At 41.4% G+C, this 25,264-nt stretch overlaps 1 protein-coding gene across 1 annotated transcript in view; it reads right to left on the reverse strand.

The window, feature by feature from the left end:
• Positions 1-24,731, reverse strand: part of LOC123666546 (lysine-specific demethylase PHF2-like) — a 30,661-nt gene extending 5,930 nt beyond the window's left edge. The window contains 19 exon segments of the mRNA XM_045600659.1: positions 2,930-3,062; positions 3,395-3,494; positions 5,005-5,102; positions 5,414-5,536; positions 5,973-6,084; positions 7,282-7,449; positions 8,586-8,680; positions 9,265-9,364; positions 14,226-14,449; positions 15,209-15,660; positions 16,023-16,139; positions 18,623-18,772; positions 19,451-19,546; positions 20,042-20,237; positions 20,744-20,880; positions 22,163-22,275; positions 22,468-22,650; positions 24,061-24,146; positions 24,618-24,731. Of these exon segments, the coding sequence (XP_045456615.1) occupies positions 2,930-3,062; positions 3,395-3,494; positions 5,005-5,102; positions 5,414-5,536; positions 5,973-6,084; positions 7,282-7,449; positions 8,586-8,680; positions 9,265-9,364; positions 14,226-14,449; positions 15,209-15,660; positions 16,023-16,139; positions 18,623-18,772; positions 19,451-19,546; positions 20,042-20,237; positions 20,744-20,880; positions 22,163-22,275; positions 22,468-22,650; positions 24,061-24,146; positions 24,618-24,718 (2,784 nt within the window). The 5' untranslated portion in view covers positions 24,719-24,731.
• Positions 24,732-25,264: the final 533 nt, after the last annotated feature.

Here is a 25,264-nt window from a genome sequence, read left to right on the forward strand (position 1 = left end):
GTGCGCGGCGGCGTGCACGCACTCGGTACTACTGTATGGGCAGCGCTCGTACCTGCGGGTGCTGCGGGTGGGGGTGGTGGTGCGCGTGCGGCTGGTGGCGGTGCGCGGCGGCGTGCACGCACTCGGTACTACTGTATGGGCAGCGCTCGTACCTGCGGGTGCTGCGGGTGGGGGTGGTGGTGCGCGTGCGGCTGGTGGCGGTGCGCGGCGGCGTGCACGCACTCGGTACTACTGTATGGGCAGCGCTCGTACCTGCGGGTGCTGCGGGTGGGGGTGGTGGTGCGCGTGCGGCTGGTGGCGGTGCGCGGCGGCGTGCACGCACTCGGTACTACTGTATGGGCAGCGCTCGTACCTGCGGGTGCTGCGGGTGGGGGTGGTGGTGCGCGTGCGGCTGGTGGCGGTGCGCGGCGGCGTGCACGCACTCGGTACTACTGTATGGGCAGCGCTCGTACCTGCGGGTGCTGCGGGTGGGGGTGGTGGTGCGCGTGCGGCTGGTGGCGGTGCGCGGCGGCGTGCACGCACTCGGTACTACTGTATGGGCAGCGCTCGTACCTGCGGGTGCTGCGGGTGGGGGTGGTGGTGCGCGTGCGGCTGGTGGCGGTGCGCGGCGGCGTGCACGCACTCGGTACTACTGTATGGGCAGCGCTCGTACCTGCGGGTGCTGCGGGTGGGGGTGGTGGTGCGCGTGCGGCTGGTGGCGGTGCGCGGCGGCGTGCAGCGCGGCGCGCACGCACTCGGTACTACTGTATGGGCAGCGCTCGTACCTGCGGGTGCTGCGGGTGGGGGTGGTGGTGCGCGTGCGGCTGGTGGCGGTGCGCGGCGGCGTGCAGCGCGGCGCGCACGCACTCGGTACTACTGTATGGGCAGCGCTCGTACCTGCGGGTGCTGCGGGTGGGGGTGGTGGTGCGCGTGCGGCTGGTGGCGGTGCGCGGCGGCGTGCAGCGCGGCGCGCACGCACTCGGTACTACTGTATGGGCAGCGCTCGTACCTGCGGGTGCTGCGGGTGGGGGTGGTGGTGCGCGTGCGGCTGGTGGCGGTGCGCGGCGGCGTGCACGCACTCGGTACTACTGTATGGGCAGCGCTCGTACCTGCGGGTGCTGCGGGTGGGGGTGGTGGTGCGCGTGCGGCTGGTGGCGGTGCGCGGCGGCGTGCACGCACTCGGTACTACTGTATGGGCAGCGCTCGTACCTGCGGGTGCTGCGGGTGGGGGTGGTGGTGCGCGTGCGGCTGGTGGCGGTGCGCGGCGGCGTGCAGCGCGGCGCGCACGCACTCGGTACTACTGTATGGGCAGCGCTCGTACCTGCGGGTGCTGCGGGTGGGGGTGGTGGTGCGCGTGCGGCTGGTGGCGGTGCGCGGCGGCGTGCACGCACTCGGTACTACTGTATGGGCAGCGCTCGTACCTGCGGGTGCTGCGGGTGGGGGTGGTGGTGCGCGTGCGGCTGGTGGCGGTGCGCGGCGGCGTGCACGCACTCGGTACTACTGTATGGGCAGCGCTCGTACCTGCGGGTGCTGCGGGTGGGGGTGGTGGTGCGCGTGCGGCTGGTGGCGGTGCGCGGCGGCGTGCAGCGCGGCGCGCACGCACTCGGTACTACTGTATGGGCAGCGCTCGTACCTGCGGGTGCTGCGGGTGGGGGTGGTGGTGCGCGTGCGGCTGGTGGCGGTGCGCGGCGGCGTGCAGCGCGGCGCGCACGCACTCGGTACTACTGTATGGGCAGCGCTCGTACCTGCGGGTGCTGCGGGTGGGGGTGGTGGTGCGCGTGCGGCTGGTGGCGGTGCGCGGCGGCGTGCACGCACTCGGTACTACTGTATGGGCAGCGCTCGTACCTGCGGGTGCTGCGGGTGGGGGTGGTGGTGCGCGTGCGGCTGGTGGCGGTGCGCGGCGGCGTGCAGCGCGGCGCGCACGCACTCGGTACTACTGTATGGGCAGCGCTCGTACCTGCGGGTGCTGCGGGTGGGGGTGGTGGTGCGCGTGCGGCTGGTGGCGGTGCGCGGCGGCGTGCAGCGCGGCGCGCACGCACTCGGTACTACTGTATGGGCAGCGCTCGTACCTGCGGGTGCTGCGGGTGGGGGTGGTGGTGCGCGTGCGGCTGGTGGCGGTGCGCGGCGGCGTGCAGCGCGGCGCGCACGCACTCGGTACTACTGTATGGGCAGCGCTCGTACCTGCGGGTGCTGCGGGTGGGGGTGGTGGTGCGCGTGCGGCTGGTGGCGGTGCGCGGCGGCGTGCACGCACTCGGTACTACTGTATGGGCAGCGCTCGTACCTGCGGGTGCTGCGGGTGGGGGTGGTGGTGCGCGTGCGGCTGGTGGCGGTGCGCGGCGGCGTGCACGCACTCGGTACTACTGTATGGGCAGCGCTCGTACCTGCGGGTGCTGCGGGTGGGGGTGGTGGTGCGCGTGCGGCTGGTGGCGGTGCGCGGCGGCGTGCAGCGCGGCGCGCACGCACTCGGTACTACTGTATGGGCAGCGCTCGTACCTGCGGGTGCTGCGGGTGGGGGTGGTGGTGCGCGTGCGGCTGGTGGCGGTGCGCGGCGGCGTGCAGCGCGGCGCGCACGCACTCGGTACTACTGTATGGGCAGCGCTCGTACCTGCGGGTGCTGCGGGTGGGGGTGGTGGTGCGCGTGCGGCTGGTGGCGGTGCGCGGCGGCGTGCAGCGCGGCGCGCACGCACTCGGTACTACTGTATGGGCAGCGCTCGTACCTGCGGGTGCTGCGGGTGGGGGTGGTGGTGCGCGTGCGGCTGGTGGCGGTGCGCGGCGGCGTGCACGCACTCGGTACTACTGTATGGGCAGCGCTCGTACCTGCGGGTGCTGCGGGTGGGGGTGGTGGTGCGCGTGCGGCTGGTGGCGGTGCGCGGCGGCGTGCACGCACTCGGTACTACTGTATGGGCAGCGCTCGTACCTGCGGGTGCTGCGGGTGGGGGTGGTGGTGCGCGTGCGGCTGGTGGCGGTGCGCGGCGGCGTGCAGCGCGGCGCGCACGCACTCGCGGCGCACGGCGGAGCGCGCCGGCCCGCGCAGGCGCGGCAGCACGCGGCCCAGACGCGCTCGGGGCGACCACGACTCGTCCCTGCGGCGTGAGATATAAATCATCTACTGAGGTAGGTCACAGCAGGAAATATCCTGTTCAAAATATGGAGCAGCCCGACTGAGGTAGTACCTCAACCTTACAGAAGATCACAACTAAGTTATACTGCTTTCGAGCGGTGTTGTGTTACTGCGGTGAGGTGACCAGAGCTCCTGGGATTGGAGGTAGGGTCGGCAACGCACTTGTGATACTTCTGATGTTGCAGACGACTATGAGCTACAGTAATCGCTTACTATCAAGTGAGCCATACATGAAAAATTGACTCAGGATATGTATAATAATAATGATAATTGTTTTACAAATAATAAACGTACTTGTCATTCTTGCCCCTACTATCTGTCCTCGAACGCGCTGTACGGCGACGAGACGTACTTTCTTCATCCTCATCCGAACTCATCTCCAGCGATGGGTACACTGTATAATAAGAATTTTTTTAAATAATTCTAATGCTATTTATAAAAATAAAAACTCAATAATCTAACCAAAGACAATCATAATAATCATTGCTAAATGATAAAAAATGTATACAAGATAGTTCAATTTCAGCATTTCAGCAAGCTTTGATTATTACCAATACAGATACAATTACACCCGGTTTCCGAAAGGCTGATCAACGCAAAAATTAACAAATCAGACAATCAACGACAATCGGTCAAATTTGACAGCTATGTCAACTGGATTTTTAAATTAAGTAGTTTAACCATGCTTTTAGCAACTCATTTGATACTTAACAAGAGATTTGACAGATGATTTGTTAATTTTTGTTTTTTTTTTTAAATCACTCTGTATTGTGATAATTTAATTTTTTCTTCTAAAGATGCCGCCCTCTTCGTCTTATTTTTATGATATTGTTTTTTTTTTTAAATAATAAATAAATATCTTATAACATACACACACAGTCGTTTGTTTCTATGGTAAACAACTTAATACTTGGGTACAGGTAACAGGCGACTGTTATAACTATTTTTTTTTTATAAATATACATAGAAATAATAGACATACATCTATATACAAATACTACACCCAGACTCAGACGGGAATCGAACCCGCAACCGGCAGAACAGAAAGCAGGGCCACTACAAACTGCGCCAACAGGCTAGTCAGTTATTGTTTTTAGGAACTATTTTCTTTTTTTGTATCTTCCTTAGATGTTTATATGATGCTTTATTGGATGTATCAGTCTTATCAGATGTATTAAATAACATCATAATTAACAGTTTCTGTAGGTTTTGATACATCACAAATATATAAAATAATATTTAATTATGTTACATGACCACATGTTACAAACCTAATGTCAAATCAAACTAATCGAGGACTAGCTAATTTTGCTGTGAATGAAGTTTCAGCAACTCAAATTGATTTGACAGCCATGTTAAATCTAACAGCTGCTTAGTAGACCTATATTTAGACAAACGTTTCAGAAACCGGGCGTAATTCATGCTAAACATAACGTCCACAACGCCACTGAAATATCGATAGTCTCAAAATGATAAGCACGGTAAGTCAAATGGGAAAAGAGGCATAATTATGTCCAGCAGTGGGATCTCACAGAATAAATCAATCAATAAATCAAAACTAGTGTATCGCAAACTGTCAAACCCGTGAAATTACAATAACTGTTTTCTGAAGTTATCCACTTTCCTGCACCATTTTTTAAATTTTTCATTACCGAAGAACTTTCGATAAATTTTCAGAAGACTTAAAAAAAACAGCTTGAAATCGATCCGGTAGTTATCTAGTTTTTTGTGTCGAGGGTCCAGAAACACAATACACAAGCACAAACGCCCAGACCTCGACAAATATCTATATGGCCAATACAAATATCTGTAGTGAGCGGGGATCGAACAGGCGAACACCAGCGCAACAGCCGTGAGCTAGTTCTTTAGAACTTTGTTTAAGATAAATATGGACATCAGCTCACCATACTCCTCGTCGCGATGTACTTCCTTGATGACATCCTCCTCATCGTACTCCTCAGTTACAGCCGCAGAGCGTTTCGACCGTCCGCGACCCGTTCCACTGCTACTACTAAAAAAATACATTTATTTAATTTTTGAAGTAAAACTAATCCACGCTCACTTGACTTGAGGAGTAAGCTAGTGAATGCGTGACGAGAATGTTACGAGAAGTGTCTTCGGGAGAGGCGAACGAAGCAAGAGAGAGAGAGGTGTGAGCACACATTTTCTTTCTCTCTTTATCTCATACGTTTCGTATATATATCTAAGCCACAGTGCAGGTCTATTGCTAAAGAAGTTTTATATTGATAGTCTTTCATAATTAAAATATACGCTACATATATAGAAATGAAAATTAAAAATAACATTTAGCACCTTTCCACTCTGGAACTATCCGTTGGTTTCTGTGGTGTCTCAACCGCTAAACCGAAGGTCCTGGCCGGCGCCTCGAATCTCTGTTCGCTTATACTCAACATGCCGGCGACGGCTGCATTCTCACTGTTGAAGACAAAATAAATATACATCATATAACGAACACACACAGTCGTCTGCTCCTTTGGTAAGCAACTTAATGCTTATGTTATAGATAACAGCTGACTATTTTTTTATATATATGTACATAGAAATACCGCTCTGGTTTAATGGTGCGTGTGCCGTGTCGGCGGCGCTTAAACACCAATGGTCGTGGTTTCGAATCCCGCTCGGGAGTGGATATTTGTGTTTCAAATATTAAGTACCCGTCTGGAATAGCATAATACTGCTTTCTAGCAGTGTTGTGTTCCTGTAGTGAGTAAGGTGACCTGAGCTCCTGGGGGAACGGGGGGGTAGGGTTGACAAAGCTCTTGCGATGCTTCTGGTGTTGCAGACTTCTATAGGTTACGGTAATCGCTTACCATCATCCGATCTAATTGTAATAAAAAGAAAAGGTACTCACGTGTCATTATCTGGTTGTTCCTCGTCCGCAAGTTCTGAAGCTTGTATGAGTGATTCGATGCCATTCGCGGGCGCCCGCGTCTGTCGGTAAGTGTTGGAGTTGCTGTTCGATGCTGAAATTGCGTCCAGGCAACGTTAATTATTTAATAAAGTAAATGAACTTAGATGGTAATTTGGGCAAGGCTGAATCATTCTTAATCTTCATTGTAAATTATAAATATGCTTATTGGTCGGTCTCTATCAGATATATGGCGATATATTTATTATGTATTGGATCATTGAGATGAAAAACATGAAGGCATATATTCATTAGGTCGGATCTCGTACTAATTTCAAACTTCCAAAAAACTTTTTTTTTTAATAGGAACCCCAACACGGATCGTTACACACAGTAACCGAGCTGAAGTGGTAACTCAGTGCTGTGAAATAAACTTTTTTTACTTGGAACGTAATCTATAACACCTACAAAACTCCCGATTTCAAGGAATTCAGTTAGAAGTCGAACATCTGTATAGGTATTGTCATTGATTGTCTCTAGACCGAACTCAAGCGGTAGGTCGTGTAAAGGCAGGTCGAGTGGCGGTAGGTCGAGTGGCGGTAGGTCGAGTGGCGGCAGGTCGAATGTTTGTAGGTCGAGTGGCGGTAGGTCGAGTAGCGGCAGGTCGAGTGGCGGTAGGTCGAGTGGCGGCAGGTCGAGTGGCGACAGGTCGAGTGGCGACAGGTCGAGTTGCGACTAGTCGAGTAGCGGCAGGTCGAGTGGCGGTAGGTCGAGTGGCGGTAGGTCGTGTGGCGGTAGGTCGAGTGGCGGCAGGTCGAGTGGCGGTAGGTCGAGTGGCGACAGGTCGAGTGGCGACTAGTCGAGTAGCGGCAGGTCGAGTGGCGATAGGTCGAGTAGCGGCAGGTCGAGTGGCGGTAGGTCGAGTGGCGACAGATCGAGTGGCGACAGGTCGAGTGGCGACAGGTCGAGTGGCGACTAGTCGAGTAGCGGCAGGTCGAGTGGCGGTAGGTCGACTGGCGGCAGGTCGAGTGGCGGTAGGTCGAGTGGCGGTAGGTCGAGTGGCGACAGGTCGACTGGCGGTAGGTCGACTGGCGGCAGGTCGAGTGGCGGTAGGTCGAGTGGCGACAGGTCGAGTGGCGGTAGGTCGAGTGGCGGTAGGTCGAGTGGCGGCAAGTCGAGTGGCGGTAGGTCGAGTGGCGGTAGGTCGAGTGGCGACAGTTCGAGTAGCGGCAGGTCGAGTAGCGGCAGGTCGAATGGCGACAGGTCGAGTAGCGGCAGGTCGAGTGGCGGTAGGTCGAGTGGTGGCACTCACCGCTGGGCCGGCAGCGCGCGCGCGGGCGGCGGCGCGGCGCGGGCGCCTCGTCCACGTACAGGTCGTCCTCGTACTCGTACGAGCTGGACACGCGCCGCCGCGCCGGCCGCTCCGAGCGCCGCACCGCGCGCGGCGGCTCCGGGGTCTGCGGGCAGGGGAACGTCACGACTTGTGAGCTTTATGTGTTTAACTAGCCCGTCGGCGCAGTTTGGGGTGACCCTGCTTTGTGTTGTGGTTCCATTCCCGCGCCGGGTCTGGGTGTATGTTAGATACTTATTTATTTGTTTGTGGATAATAATGAGCAAATTTTTATTGTTGTTCAAATGTTGTGATCTTACTAACCTCCTCCTCGTCCGAGTCTACTCGAGTAACTAACTCTACAGCCACATGCATTGATAACATTTTTACTGATTACGATATGTGATGTCTTATCCTAAGCGTTTGACTTCATCATGACACATTAATCAAGAAACTAAGTCACTATGGCATTAAAAATACCGCGCTTAAACATCTGAGTTCTTGTCTAAGTCATAAAACTCAGTTGGAGTAATGGCACGATGAAGTAAATGGTACTAAATTGTCTGGGTCTCATATACAGATGGGATCCCACAAGGTTCAATTCTTGGTCCATTCTTCTTTTTAATATACATTAACGAATTAATTAACACTCTATAATTTTGCAACTCAACAATCTGCTGTGTGGTTAAGGCAGTAAAGAATATAGCCACACCCTCTCTTCCCGTGAGTGTCGTAAGAGGCGACTAAAGGATAACACAGTTCCACTATCACCTTGGAACTTAAAATGTCGACTGATGGCGGGATAACCATCCAACTACCGGCTTTGAAATACACAGGCCGAAGAAAGAAAGAAGAAAGCTAGCCAGCAGTGTACTGCGATAGGCCGAAGTAAATCTTGCAACTACGTAAGCATTTATATTTTTTTAAAAAAATTTCAATGTTCAATGACATTTATGAGAGTGATATGAGACTAGAACTATGAAAGCAGAAGGGATTGAGTTTAATTTTAAGTGTATTAAAATTGTTTTTTTTTTTTTTTTTTTTTTCTTATTCTACTTTTTTATCTATATTTTTTCACACTAGAATCATGAAATATTCGACGACGCGTTAGCGCAACGGTCACAGTTGCGGGTTCTAACGATGCGACGACGACTAAGCGATGTTTGTTGTGGTCGAGCTGCTTGTGCGCTTGTCTATTGTGTGTTTCCGTACCACCGACATAGGAGTCAATTCTAGTGGGTCGTTGAGTGTGTGGCATTTATTATTATTCAAGTAAACAATATTACTTACATAAGCGGTCTGAAACTGTTGCGCTACCGCTGCATCGTAAGACGGTAACTGCGTTTGCGCAAACGTACCACCACTATAGCTCGGAGCCTGATTACGATAAAGAAAAAATACTTTAACAAGTGATATAATTTATATGAAATCCTAATTACAACCATGTATATTGTTACTTACTGTTTGTTTATTATTATTTAATTTTTACATTTACATTTTTTTTAAAGTTAAAATGCTAACAAGATTGTTTTTATGGCCTGTTTTACCATCCATAGAAAAAGTTTATACTGATGACTACAAATTTTTGATCATAATTGCAAATAGAGATATCGCATAATTAAATTGGGATTTGATGGTGAAAAGGAAAAATACATAAAAAGCTTTTATCTCTTGGATACCGATATACATCGGTTGGATTAGAAAATACTCTAAGTAACACTGTCATCACGCATTCACCAGCTTATTTGCTAAGTCAAAAAATTATTCGCCAAGTCAAGGGCGTGTGAAGAAGTTTTACTTCGAAAATAATTTACGTAGTCATTTAAACTTTTCTTCTCATTGAATTAGAGTTTTATTCGGTCAATATACCATATTCTAGCATACAAACTAGACAATTGAGTGACATCACTCACCGCAGGTGGGGGCGCGTGCGCAGCGGGTGGGGGGGGGTGTCCGGGGGTGGGGGTGGTGGCGCCGTACTCGTAGGCGAGCTCGGGCGCGTACAGCTGCTGGTAGCCCTTCCCCTCCTCATAGTACTCGCCCACATCTTGCGCCGAGTACATACCTGGAAACATTAGGATGGCCATACAATTACATATTGCCATTTGCACAAAACAAAAAACGAGTGTGCTTTAGACCACACGACTGAAGTAAAACTTCTTTAGCGATAGGCCAGTACCGTGTCTTAGATATACGAAACGAATTGGCTATGAGAGAAAGAGAGAAAGGAAATGTGTACTCGCACCTCAAACAAACGCACACCACGTGACAATCTTATTGAAATCCTTCACCTACCCAACATTTTAATCACCCAACCAAGATAACAAGATACCGAACAAGATATCGCTTTCATTACTTACACACGCAAAGACGAGAAGAGGCCTAAAGCAGTAATCAAAGGTATTCCTCCTTGTTTTGAAAATGACCTACCAGCCGAACTGAATAAGCTCGGATTTGAAGATTGCAAAGTCACCATCCTTAAATCTCGCAGACAAAATAATACTTCATGTCCACCTTTCTTAGTTCAACTGTCTTCAGGAGTAGATATAGTCAGATTTCGTCAAATTAAATATCTTTTTAACTGCGTGGTTACCATTCACAAGTTTAAGCCTAATAACTCACAAGGTACCCAGTGCTTCCGTTGCCAAAATTTTGGCCACTCAGCGAGAAACTGTAACATGCCAGCCAGGTGCGTTAAATGTACCGGAACTCACGCCACAGCTGAATGTAGCAAAAAAGATCGTCAAGAATCGGCACGCTGCTGTAATTGTAATGAAAGTCATCCTGCTAATTATAAGAAATGCAGTGCTAGAACAGCTTACTTACAACGCCTTCGTCAAAAGAAGGAAGTTGGAATTAAGTTTGAAGCCCAAAGACATATTGCTAAAAAGGTAGACAATAGCAAGTCTTGGGCGCAAGTAGCAGCTAACCAAATTACTTCCTCCGGAGATACATTAAATAATACCTGTCGTTCATCAAGAGTCAACTCGCAACCTTTGCCCCTGGATAGTCTCACGTCGCCATCTGAAGATCCCACTATCATAGAGATGTACCAAATTTTATTAAAAATCCGTAGTTTAAAGTCAGAATATGTAGCATGCTCATCACCTATTGAAAAGGTCATGCTCGTGCTCAATCACCTTAGTCAATATGTCTAAAAGAAATGAACTACGTATCCTCTCCTGGAACGCCGATGGTGTGCGTGGTAAGATCTCTGAATTACTTGATTTTTCTCAACATGACGTATCTGTCGATATAATATTATTATGTGAGACTCGTCTCACTCAATCGATACCATTAGCCACGCCGGGATTTACTTGTTACAGACAAGATAAATTACCGAATGGTCGTGGTCAAGGTGTCGCTATTCTAGTCCGAAATAATTTAGAACACTCTATTGTCGTTATGCCCGCAACTGTTAACATTGAAGCTATCGCTATTAACATAAAACTATCAGGAGTGGAACATACCATAGTATCAGTTTACCAGTCGCCTAACTTGCCTTTGCTCCAACATGATCTGGACTTGCTGCTGAATATTGGCTCGCGAGTTGTATTAGCTGGCGATTTCAATGCCAACCATGGACATTGGAATAGTAGCTATACTAACACGCGTGGACGTGTACTCTTTCGCAGTATGTTCCAAAAAGACTTTATAATTCATGCACCTAATTTACCAACCCAAATTAACTACTCTTCTAGTCTTAGATCAACTACACCTGATCTTGTTTTAGCTCAAAATGTGTACAACATTAGTGACGTTGAAACCTTGGTTGCTCTTTCTTCCAACCACTACCCTATATTCTTTAGTGTTAGGGGTACAAAGGATTGGAAGAAACATATACAGACATTTCGCTATAGAAATGCTGATTGGACTACTTTTCACTCTATTCTTGACGATAATATCAACCTTACTGCTCTCTCTTTTAAATCTCAAGAAGAGATTGATATAGCTGTTGAAAATCTACATTCTATTATAATCAAGGCAAGAAATTTATCTGTTCCAACAAAAAAGATACAGGAAGGTGTTTTCAAATTACCAAGTCGTATTAAGAGGTTAATAAGGTTCAAAAATTCTCTTCGTCGTTTGGATAATCTCTTATCACAAGGACCCCTCAAAAAATCTGTTCGCCGTAGTATTCACAGCTTACAAAATATTGTTCGATCCTTCATTAAACAACATTCAGATAAGGTATGGAACGACAAACTTTCAAACGTAGACAACCCTAGTACCGATATTTGGCGTCTGTCGAATTCTCTTAAGCGGAGTGGCACTGTTGTCCTGCCTCCTCTCACCCGACCGGATAGTACAATTACTTCAACGACTGCTGATCAGTGCGATACACTTGCACGGGCATTTCTCGACAACCTATGCCTTACTTTGAATTGGGATACATCTGATACTGATGAAGAAGTCCAAAAGTCTTTATCAGTACTCAGTAAACACCGTATCAACGATATTAGCAAACCTGTTAGGCCATTGGAAATAAAGAAAATCTTAAAAACTTTTAAAAATCGTAAATCACCAGGTAGTGATGGTATACATAATATATTGCTTAAAAATCTCTCTCAAAAGTCGATCGTGTTTTTAACTAGAATATTTAACGGCTGCCTTTTTCTGGGTTATTTCCCTAAGATGTGGAAATCGGCTAAAGTGATCCCTATAAAGAAATCAGGAAAAGACCATAAACTACCGACAAGTTACCGTCCCATTAGTTTGCTACCATCTCTTGGTAAGCTATTTGAGAAAATAATTTACAACAGACTCTTAGGAGAATCCAATAACCTAATTATAAATGAACAATTTGGCTTCCGTGCCGCTTATTCTACTGTACAGCAACTTGCCAGAGTTTCCGAGCACATATCCCATCATCTTAACTTGGGGCAGTCAACGGGTATGTTTCTCCTCGATATTGAAAAAGCTTTCGACAGCGTTTGGCATGAGGGATTGTTACATAAATTAATAAACTTAAATATTTCCCTAAATTTAGTAAAAATTATTGAGTCGTACCTAAGAGATCGTTCATTCTTTGTCTGTATTGGTAATTGCGCTTCTTCTCCTCAAATTATTCCGGCCGGAGTTCCTCAAGGATCTATCCTAGGACCTTTCCTGTTTCTCCTTTACCTAAACGATATACCTATTCAACCTAAAACCAGTCTGGCGTGCTTTGCCGACGATACAGCTTCATACACATCTTCAAATGATATTGATTTAATTATTGGGTGTTTGCAATTATCCATTGATCGACTTCATAGCTATTTCTCCAAATGGAGGCTAAAGTTAAACGAGGCGAAAACCGAAGCCATTTTATTTACTCGGCAACGAAAGGTTCCTACCAGGACACTGTCAATTGCAGGGCATAATATACCATGGAGTAGTTCGGTTCGTTATCTAGGGATTACTATGGACAGTAAACTTAATTGGTCGAAACATATTTCAACTTTACGTATTAAAGGAGCTCAGGCAGTTAAGTGCTTAAGCCCGATTTTCAATAGAAATAGTATTCTTTCTCCACTAACCAAACTTAGAATTTACAGCACCCTAATTAGGCCTTGCTTAACCTATGCTTGTCCCGTTTGGAGTAGTACATGTATAAGTAACCACCAAATACTTCAAGTCATTCAAAATAAATGTTTAAAAATTTCATTTAATACCCCTTACAAAACAAATCTAATAAAATTACATTTGAAAATCAATTTTCCGTTACTCCTAAACTTCATTCTCAAAATTACTCACAAATTTTACAATAAAATTCAGAATCATAAGAATCCATTAATTTCAAATATATGTAAAACAAAAATATCAGATTTGCCTTATATCGACAAATACGGCACGTATCGTTTGCCTCATCACTACCTATTGTTTCCGCCATCCAATAGCAGTAGTTGCTATGAGCACGCGCATGACCAATTGAGTGAGCCTCAAACGCCGTATCGACATCCCCGCAAGTGTCTGTACAGTAAGAGGGAGCGGGCGGCGAGGTAGCTCGCATCGCGTAAATCATACTGGTCGATAAGTTCGCTTAATATTATGCAGTTGCCTGTTTGATATTTTCTTTTAATTTTAAATCTACCTTCTTGTCAAAAGTGATACTACTATTAATAGATCACAGTAAAACATAATTATGTGCATTTATCTTGTCATATTTAGTATTTTATGTTGTTACGAGTAATAGTAAACATTTTGTAAACTTTGATAGGTGATTGTTAGCCTCATAAAGTGTATGTAACAGTGATTTAAATGTTTGACTTTTATTGTTATACATTTATTGTACTATTGTTTCGTTATATGAATAAATAAATAAAAAAAAAAAAAAAAAAAAATCACCCAACCAAGTACGTATATAACTAGATATTGCGATACTTTTCACACTAAAACTAATTAAATATTTGTGATGAACCTCAAGTCTAGACAGCTATTATCATAGTATCACTCACAGTTGCCATTAACATTACACTAATAACAAATTTAATTGAGTAATAAACTTAGTTTAATATGAAAATTATCAAATTAACATTATAATGAAATCACTATGATATCGAGACTCATACAGATTAAACCTTTACTAAAATAGGGCAGGGCAGGAAATTTCCCACTCAAAATATGGAGCAGTCTGACTGAGATAGTACCTCGACCTACCTTAGAAAAGATCACAGCTAAATAATACTGTTTTCAAGCAGTGTTGTGGTCCTGTTCGTGAATAAGGTGACCAGAGCTCCTGGAGGAATGACGGACGGGGTCAGCAACGCGCTTGCGATGCTTTTACTGTTGCAGACGTCATGGCGAAGCTACGGTAATCGCTTACCATCAGGTGAGTCGTACGCTTGTTAGCCAACCTAGTTATATTTAAAATAAAATAAAAAAACATGAGTGATATCGTTTATAAAACTAAATAACATAGAAAAAAATATAAATAAAATCATTACCTGCTCCATAATTCATATCCTGTCCTTCAATCCTCATATTGGCTTGCAAATTTTCATTAGTGAATAGTATCTGTTCTTCGTGATAATCTCCAATGTCTTTCTTTGATATCGTCCACTGCTGTATAGGTTTGAGTCGGTCGGCTCTTATAAGGTGGGATTTTAGTATCGAGTGTTCTGGGAGGCTGTAGGGAGGGGGTTCTTCTCTTGATGACGATGGCGAGTTACTGGAAAAACAATATTTGACATGAGACAGCTGCTCTATACATCTATTGCCAACAATTGTCTAGATATAACAGTAATATTAAGAATGGAATTTTGCAGAATTTAGATTAGCTTTCCGAATTAAAACTTCTTTATGCATGCTTGACATGGGTTAGGGGAGTAAGCTGGTGAATGCATGACGAGAGCGTTACAAAAATTATGATAGGGCGAGGCGAACGAAAGTTGAGAGGAAGATATGTTAGTAAAGATAGATAGAAAGAGAGAGAGGGTTACGTTTCGTAAGTGTTACTTTAGTCGTGTGGTCTAAAAAACTCGTTTTTTTTTTACATTTCTTGTACTAGCTACTTTATAATTCATCATTACAGCTTATACAGTTCACTGCTGGACATAGGCCTCCACAAGTTTACGCCAAAAATAACGTGAACTCATGTGTTTTGCCCATAATCACCACGCTGGGCAGGCGGGTTGGTGACCGCAGTACTGGCTTTGTCGCACCGAAGACGCTGCTGCCCGTCTACGGCCTACTTTATAATTACTGCCCCAAAACTTAGTGTATTATTGTTTACTAACAGTAATAGTTACCTATAATTGCGTAAAATGGTTTATAAATAATGAATTACAATTTAACTAGATACATTTCGAACATTACGGAACATGTTTTAAGAATTTGTCATTCCCAAATCTACAAAGCCTTCCCCTTATGAATACAAAAGTTACTTTCAATTTACAACTATGAGACTACAACAAAAAAAAAAACATACTTCAACTTAATCTTCAAGGACGTCTTCTTATCCTGCCTGTCTATATACCCGTTCCCTTCTTGATATGTAACCTCTTCGTAACTTTGATACGCAAACTTCTCCGTTAATATTTCTTTACTGTCGACCACGTATTTAGTGTCGGGTATACCGTTGACATACTTAATCTCACTATTGACGTATTTCACATCACTACTCACAAGTTTAGCCTCACCGGTGACAAATTTCACATCACTATCTACATATTTGTCCTGTACGTATCTATCTGGATATAAAACCTCCTTATTGTCGATGTAATATTTTTCTGCGTATAATTTTTCATCTGTGTAATCTCCGTTCGGAGTCATGTGCATTATCGGCTTTGGTAGAGTGAGTTTTAAAGATTTTTTAGGTGTCGCATCTGTTTTTTTCTTGCTTTGTGATTTTACCGGTGAACTGTTCTTAAGTTTAAAGTCCTGAAAATGTATGTCATAATATTAGTTTTTAAATTTTTTAGCATTTATATATAAAACAATAAACTCATAACGGTAAGTGGCACTGCGTCTGTGTTCTTGTATAAATACAGTTTTATTTATAAGGCTTACCATACAGATACAGACCTAGTAAAAAGACCAAAATAAAAGTAGACCTAAATAAAAATATATTATTTATATCTATCTATCTCTATAGCTACAAAACAATACATATATAATACCAAAGAACAAAGTGTTTCCCGTGTTTATTATTTAATAACACTGCCACAGGTAATTTTTTTCGTCGTTAGAAATTTACAACTTAAAAGCACTGGTATAAATTGAATATCAAATAAATATAGTACCTTATCCTTATTACTGTTGCTACGTTTTTCTAATGTACGTAATTCTTTACACAGCTCACGAACCAGCTGACCAGAATTGAGACACTTTGGTACATTGTCACGTTTCGCCGAGTCCGTCTAAAAAGAAACATATTTTATATTATATAAATAAATATCTTGTAACATATACAAATGGTCCTCTAGTCTAATGGTAAGCAATGCTTGTGTTATAGGTAACAACCGACTGTTAATGCTATATTTTTTTATGAGTATAGATAGAAATAATACATAAATAAATACAAATATCTATATCCCAGACTTTGGTGGGAATCGAACCCTCAACCCGCGGAGCAGACAGCAGGGCCACTACAATCTGCGCCAACGGGCTAGTCACAATCATCATTTATTATGCAATTAGTTCCAAGACGCAGTAGGAGTATTCGTGGGAAGACGGGCCCTTAACGCTTTAAGGATACACATATGGATTGACTTAATATTTTATCTTAGACACAGATATATAGACATCAGGATCTAGGATTTCAATGAATATTGTGTAACAGACAAATATTACCTTTTTTCTTTGAAGTCTCCTTTTTAAAATGAAATTTAACTGAGGTAGGGCACAGCAGTAATTTCCTGCTCAAAATATGGAGCAGCCCGACTGGGGTAGTACCTCGACTTTACAGAAGATCACAGCTAAATAATACTGTTTTCAAGCAGTATTGTGTTCCTGTTGGTGAGTAAGGTGACCAGAGCTCCTGGGGGGATTGGGGATTGGGTCGGCAACGCGCTTGCGATGCTTCTGGTGTTGCAGGCGTCTATAGGCTACGGTAATCGCTTACCATCAGGTGAGCCGTACGCTTGTTTGCCGACCTAGTGACGTAAAAAAAAAATAAAAAATAAATAAAAATTCTCACTTATTTAATAATAATTTGGGTAAAAACGCGTGAAATGTTTATTAACTTACACTTTTAAGAGCGTGCCATTCTTTGAGAGCGTTTGCTAATATTTTTATTCCTCTCAACAGTAACGGCGGTAGTTCTGCCGGCGGGGTGGTGACGCAACTCTCGCTTATTGTGAAATCTTCATCCTGTAACATTGTTTACTTACATTACATCTACGTTTATACATATATTAATACGTGAAGCAAAAACTTTGTACCCCTTTTAACGAAAATTGCGCGGACGGAGGAGTATGATATTTCGCACACTTATAGTTTATATAGAGAAGGAGTGTAGAATGCTAATTTTTTTTTTTTTTAAATAATGCATAGTAATACATTAAATCAATAAAAAAAAATATTACACACACATATTTACTCTTTTATCATTACAGAAGTATTTGACAACAGAACCTTAATAATGTTCAAACTTATATATAAGAGGGTTATAATGAGATTAATTTTGTTAGGTATTATCTATATCTTATTTATAATAGCTTTATAATAGTGCTTAAGCACTTCATTTGAACATGAACCATTTTTTTTCCCTCTGAGAGTTTCATTAAAAGACCTTGTAATATTAAATTGTTTGAACAATATTAGTATCTTTTCTAAAACATGAATTAACTGAATTGATTCTTTTTAGGACAGTAGATTTTATTCCAACACTATTCTTATTCAAAAAGTTTCACAAGCTTTTCTGTCGAACTATAAAGATCAAAGTTCATGATGATAATCAAAGGTCACAAGGTCACAAAGGTCATAAAATCACAAAGATCAAAAAGGTTACATAGCTAACCTGTGTCTCCTCATTATGTCTCCGCAACGCCGCTAACAACTGCGCTGCTGCATACCAGTGCAACGCTTCAAATAATGGATAACGGAGCATCATTGGAGTCTCCACCCGACTCTCTATCTCATATATCCTGAGGGTAAAAGTAAAATTGAGTCCAACGAAAGGTTCCTTTATTAAAAAAGGATTCGTATTGGTTTGTATTCATTCAATTTTGAACATAAATTCAGCAGATTAAAAAAAAATATAGGTAACAGTCACAGCACTTAAAAACTCATGTGTCATGAAGGCTTGATTGAAATATTGAAGAGGAATATACTGTACTATAACAATTATATTCTTTAGATCAATATTAATAATAATATAAAATGCGCAACATAGAGGTAGAATCTAAAGTATAAATAAATTTAGAATATATCTCGCCGCCGCGTTGGCGCAACGGTCACAGCCATGGATTGTACCTGTTGCGCTGGCGGTTGCGGGTTCGATCCCCGCACATGACAAACATTTGTATTGGCCATACAGGTGTTTGCCGTGGTCTGGGTGTTTGTGCAGTCCTAGTGGGTCTCCCCACCATGCCTCGGCGAGCACGTTAAGCCGTCGGTCCCGGTTGTTATCATATACACCTGGGAATATATCCACCAACCCGCATTGGAGCAGCGTGGTGGATTAAGCTCTGATCCTTCTCCTACATGGGGAAAGAGGCCTATGCCCAGTAGTGGGATATTACAGGCTGAAGCGTATATCTCGATAAGTATATACAGTAAAACTTATTTAATATCATTAGTTACAACTGAGCTTTGCTTACATTAACAAAAATATTCTTATAAACTCCCAAGCCAACCGAATCCATATAAAACAAATATATTATATCAATTATATATAGACTTACTGCAACTGCATTTCAATAGCGTACGAGTGTAAAAGATTCCCTCCAAACACGAGTGAATCACACGGAGTATAGACGGCGTGGATCCAACCGGTCGGTATGAAAAGTGTTTCACCTGGACCGACTTCGGCTGTACCGTACCATTCCACCTGGGAATAATTATACCAATTAAATAATATTTACATAGTACACATTTCTGAAATGCAATTTTTATTTTATCATCTGACATAGCAGTCCCACTCGGGATGGATACTTGTACTTGATGGATACTTGTGTTTGTATTGTATTTTGTTCTAATTTGGATGTCTGTCCTTGTGAGTTTCCACACATACGTTGGAAAGCATGTTAAGCCGTCTGTCCCGGTTATCGTAAATATGTGATAGCGATCATTACTTATAGTAAGGAATAAGTCTGACACCTGAACTGGAGCAACATGGTGGATGTCCAGCAGAGGGATGTTACAGGCAGAATCGATCGATCGATCTACATTTATTATCTGTGACATTTATCTATCTATTTATTTATTGAATACATTTAGGGTCGTCCAAAAATGTCATGCATAATTTTATCGTTTTTTACCCTTCCTTCCCCTTGTCACACTAAGTCACACTTTCAGTGATCCCCAAACAAATATTACGTCATAAAAACTAAGCACCATTTATGGGGCCCCGTAATTAAAAAAACGATTCCATAATTAAAAAATCAATCAGATAATGAATGTTTTTTTTTTTGATGATAAAAAAAAAAGCCTTTTGCCACATATCTCTTACTTGACTAGCTGATCTGTCAAATGATAGGGTTGCTAAAAATAAAACTACAACAATTACCATATCACCAAAGAATCTCTCGCTTTGATTATTAGCAGCGCTCCATTGCTGATACAAGGCGAGATTAGTTGACGTCGGGGGAATTAAATAGAATATCTGTAACAATAAGTTACATGTAAATTAATATAATTACATAAAAAGCAACCATCCTGAAATAGATATAGAGCACTGTTTCCCAAACATTGTTCTGCCATGGCCCAGTCATTTTCACACTGCCCCTTCGTGATCCACTTAATATGTTTAAACGATGTATAGATCGATAGCAGGTATTATTTTTTGTGACCCGGTATTTTACTTCAAAGACCCAGTACCGGGTCGCGATCCGGCAAATGGGAAACGCTGATCTAGAGGTATATGTTATGCATGACTTAATTCTCCAAAATATAAGTAAAAACTAATTATTTTTCATATTTGAACTAAAGCAGAATATAATATCTGCAAACACTAAAGAACGCACGCACACACCTTCAAGTATATCAACCATACACACAAAATACATGTACAACATTCTTAAAATAATTTTAGTTACATTTTTAGAAGCGTATACAAATTATACTTTATAATTTGATAAATAAAATGAATTATTATTACCTTCCTTCCGTTCAGCACGTGGTACCAAACTGTTGTGCCACCAAAGTCTACATGAAAGTCAGTGTATGAAGCCCCAGCGGACATGAGGCAGTAGCGCTGTACCGCTGGTCGGGCGGGCTCTGCTGATGATGGCCAAGCAGTATTTGCCCAGTCCAGACTCCGTAGGGCTCCAGGGGGCTCCACTAGAGGGCACATACTGGAAAAAAAATATAGTAACAATAAATAGATGCTTCAAAATGCTTGATGTAGGACTTTCTTCTCGGGGGTCTGGAAACAAACATAATACACAAGCACTAACGCCCAGACTGCGACAGACAGAGCACGCGCCAATAATAATCATGAGAAGGATTTGAACCAAGACCAGAAGCAGAACGGCCAGTCCTGTGACCGCTGTTACATATGACATTTGTGTACAAACAAATACTTTCATTTAATTCATTCAGATTAATGGCTTCCAAACTAATATTTTTACTTCTGAAACATATATGTAAGTACAAAAAATTATTTGTAAAAACACAAATAGTTAAATCACACACACATATGCTTAACAGTGCTTAACCATTGTCAGCAAATAGATTTTCTAATCAAAAAAAAATTTTACTGGACTTCTTCTTCTTCTTCTTTAAAGACTATGGCTCCATCAGCTACTTTTACTGGACTAATATCTCCTGAAATCAGCCAGGACAACAAACTCTAACTTACTTGGTATCCGTAAACTCCAAACTTAATACATTAAGCACTTTATCATCTCTATGTTCCGGCGGTGTCTCGAAATAATCAACGAAATCTGCGAGTGGCATTCTCAATGTCGACTGCTTACGTACATCTATAACTTCAACCTGAAATTATTAAGAGATTTTACAATATTTATTACATTACTATAATGTAATCTATACATACAAATAAATAAAATTGGTGTGTCTGTTTGTAATATTAAAATAACCGCTTTTTACTAAATTCATTATGTACACAGTACATGTACCAAAATAACATTTTTTTAATTTTAGTCTATCTGTCTGTCTGTTTGTTCCGGCTTATCTCTAAAACGGCTGGACCGATTTTGATGAAACTTTCACTATCAGATAGCTGATATAATAAGGAGTAACTTAGGCTAGTTATGGTTTTATTTTTATTTTCTTATTTAATAACTGCAAACTGAGCAATAATTATTTTGTTCAATTCTACGCAGACGAAGTCACGGGGGCAGCTGGTATAATATATATTGTCTTCGTTTGTTATGATAATAGTATTTTAGAAGAACTTGTAGTAAAAGTGTAAGTTATAGCGAATATATCTACATAATATATAAAAATCTCGTTTCACGATGTTGTTTGGGCTAATCTCAGAAACTACTGGACCGATTTTAATTAAATTTCAAATAGATGTGTAGCTTTGTACAAATTAAAATATAGCCAAAGTTATAAAAAACAAAAAAAAGGAACTAAAAAGAAATAGTAGTTACAATTAACCATCCTCGAGAAGTCCACTGTCCCTATGTATAATATCGAAATTGAAAAAAGGCACTTTACAGGACAGCACTTTGAAGTTAATTTTGTGTACAAAATTGTCATTTATTATGCTATCTGCAAATAATTTCAGATAAACTTTTATTGACAACTAGCGACCCGCCCCGGCTTCGCACGGGTGCAATGCTGATACTAAATATACTACAGAATGTTTTTATTTATAGTGTAAAGCTAGCTTATGACATGGTTATTAACATAATAACAACATTCAATTATGCGTCGTTAGATTACACGTTGTTGCAGAATGCGTTGAAGAAATAAAGGTTCACTGCTCGTTCCCCGTAGGCGATAGCGTGATAATATGTAGCCTATATGTTGACCCGACTGCTTAATAATATTCGTGCCAATTTGAAGTAAATCCATGCAGTACTTTTTGAGTTTATCCCGGACATACATACAGACAAACAGACAAAAATTCTAAAAACTATATTGTTGACTTCGGTATCGATTGTACATCACACCCCAAGTATTCTTTTAAAAAAATATTCAATGTACAGTTTTGACTTTCCTACCATTTTATTATATGTATAGATTAAATTTATATGTCATTTTATCCAAAATTCTTCATAGTTTTTTAGTAAATTAATTAATATACCTCTAACTGAGCTCCGCAGTATCTCAGCACAGACCTGACGTTAAATGTTGCTGGATTGGGCACTTTCATGTCCAAACCGTCAATTGTATTGAAAATCACTGGCCGAGTGAAGCCTAAAAGGAAAATTGAGATTTATTACTATAATAATATAGACTAAAAAAATGGTAGTCACTTAAAAAAAATTGGCTTATGATACTTCTGGTCTTGCAGGCATCTATGAGCTACAGTGATCGCTTAAGATTAGATGAGCAGTATGCTTATTTGCCGATCTATTTGTTTTAAAAAATAAAATATTGAAAATATACCATTATCCCTCACAAATTCTTCAGTAAAGTTCTGTGGTCTCATTCTCTGCAAGGCAGCCGAGGTGGGCCTGAGAGGCCGAGCTGCCAGCGCCCGGACCCATGCCGGTGTCCCAGCTTGTGAAGGCCGGGTCTCTGCCCCTAACTCGTATCTGTCCGCTCGGTGATTGTTCGTTGGGATTTTTACTACAATTGATGTAATGAAAGAAATTTATACGTGACCCACACACTTCTTACCAAACTAACACAACACAATGATAATATATGACATAAAAAATAAATAAAACAATGTTAATTAATATACTCCTCCGAATCAGCTGGACCAATTTTTATGATATTTTGTGTGCATATCGGGTAGGTTTAAGAATCGGCTAACATTTATTTTTCATATCCCTAGGTTATAGGAAGGGGAGGGGGGGGGGAGATTAAGGATTGCGGGGTCAGCTAGTATACTTATAAATAATGCAATGTAACTAAATCTATATACACATGGAAATCCTACAAGAAGTTGCTCTTTGAAATCTAGCTTTTTACCACTCAAAAAGTAGTGTTTCCCAGTAGTTTATTGTGGGTAATTGTAGGGCTATTCCATATAAAAGGTGTAAATCTATATAACAATATTTGGCGTGTAAGTAGAAATATTTAAATTTTTTGCTGTAAAAACTGGCTGCTGTGTGTAACAATTAACTTTATAAATAGGAAATTTCTAATATATTTCAATTAATTAAATTCAATAATTTTAAGCTAATTTAAGTAAAATTATAAAAAAAATATATAAGCATTTAATAAAAATATATGTCCAATATATTAGATTGGTAATGTTTGATTCTTCAAAACAACCCTCAAGTCATAATTCACAGTTTTAACTTGTCCTTAGTCCTATTGTCTTTATTATTGTATGAGATTCAATTACAATTATTTACCTACTTATTCTTGACCTAATCATAACATATTGCATATAAATACTATTAGGCCTACATTTAATTATCATTAGGCAATTAAATTATTCTATATATTATCTGATTATTATTATTATTATTATGACTGACTGATATATTATCTAATATTTATACACACAATATGACAAACTGGCGGACATGAGCAGATGAGACAAAACAATATTACTGTTGAACTATAAATCCTAATTTGGCTAGTTTCTAGAGTCTTTGATTTATTAAGGGCCATCATTTTGAAGTTAGATAGGTTGGGTTATTTTTTTTTTTTTTGTAATGAAATTATGTTAATAAGCGGTCTAATTTTGAATTTAAATAGGTTAATGTTTTTTTTTTGTAACGAAATTACGCTGATAAACGGTCAAATTTTGAGCTTAGATCATTCGACGGCCCTTAATCTAAAAACATACCCATAATTTTAAAAGGGTATATAAGTTAGAAAAATATCAGATAATTAAAAAAAGCAGACAGATTTACAAAAATTTTAAGGGACAATTTTTACTACAGAAAATATTATTTACAAAATTTTACATTAAGATAAAATCGATATAATTGTAATATAATTGACATTAGAAGCAATTATGTGTTTATGTTGCGTAATAAAATGACTTATAGGAAAATTCAATGGAATTTTTATACTTACATACAGATGGGCCGTACGTCTGCGCGCATTTTGGACAGTGGTACTTGTCAATATCGTCCGAATGATAAATTTTCACATCAACACAGCTGCGGAAAAAATTTTGAATATCTATATTTGAACCAAAAACACGTGTTTTGTTGTTTATATATTTTGATTTTGTTTTTTATTTTAGACGTAACAAAAAAATATTTTTTTGGCAAGTAAGCTTTAACAAAAAATTATGTTTTAATGTTTAAATATTTATTATGTTTTTCATTATTTTCTAAACAAAGCCTAATAACTCGAATTCTACATTTGGTAGTTCCATGGTGACCATTGATATAAACAAACGATAAAACTTTAAAACCACAATCAGAAGCACTATTAACTCTCAATAGACACAACTCGAGTCTTTAAACTTTAATTTGTTCTTCAAAATTGAGTAAAATACGGAAATATTTAAGAAAACATATTATCACAACATGATGGCCGAACTGCCGAGTGCTGTCAAATTCATTTAATTTTTTTTCACTCGCAAACTTATTATCACTTAAATTTTTTATCATTTTCCACTTTACCTTCCATGAAACCACTCGCGGCAGCAGTCACACTCTATCATAAATTGTCCAATATTATATGGTTGACCACACAAACAATAGGTTTCCTTCGATGACGCCATTTTGATGGCGAATAGACAATCCTTTTATTTTTTCTCCACGTCGCGCTGTGTGCCCACTTTATAATTACATTTTCCCATAGACAATAGACTACGTTTTTGTACTAGCAAAATCAAATTCTTAAATTACACAAATTATTATACAAATGAAACTAATATAATTTTTCAAAAAGGTTTTGATAAATAACAACCACTTTTTATAATAAAATTTTGCGACGCCTAATTGTTATTATTATCTAATAACAGTTTTTACGTACTTAGTTTTAATTATTTGTAAGGCGCTAGTGAACAAATAAGCTGGAAGAAAAAAATATACTTAAAGTAATATTTAAATCAAAAGTTGGCAGTAACGCATTTTATATCACTAGGATAATTATATTTATAGCAAGCAAACGTACCGACTGGCGTTGCTCGTTAGCCGATGATCTTTTTACCACATTATTGAACACAGGAACACAAAACTACTTGAGAGCAGGAAATTTACTTTATTTTATAATTGGAATTTGGAATCTAATATTCAAAACAGAAACCGTTTTCAAATACTTAATT

Source organism: Melitaea cinxia, chromosome 26 (genome assembly GCF_905220565.1).
Source record: "Melitaea cinxia chromosome 26, ilMelCinx1.1, whole genome shotgun sequence".
Classification (NCBI taxonomy): Eukaryota; Metazoa; Arthropoda; class Insecta; order Lepidoptera; family Nymphalidae; genus Melitaea; species Melitaea cinxia.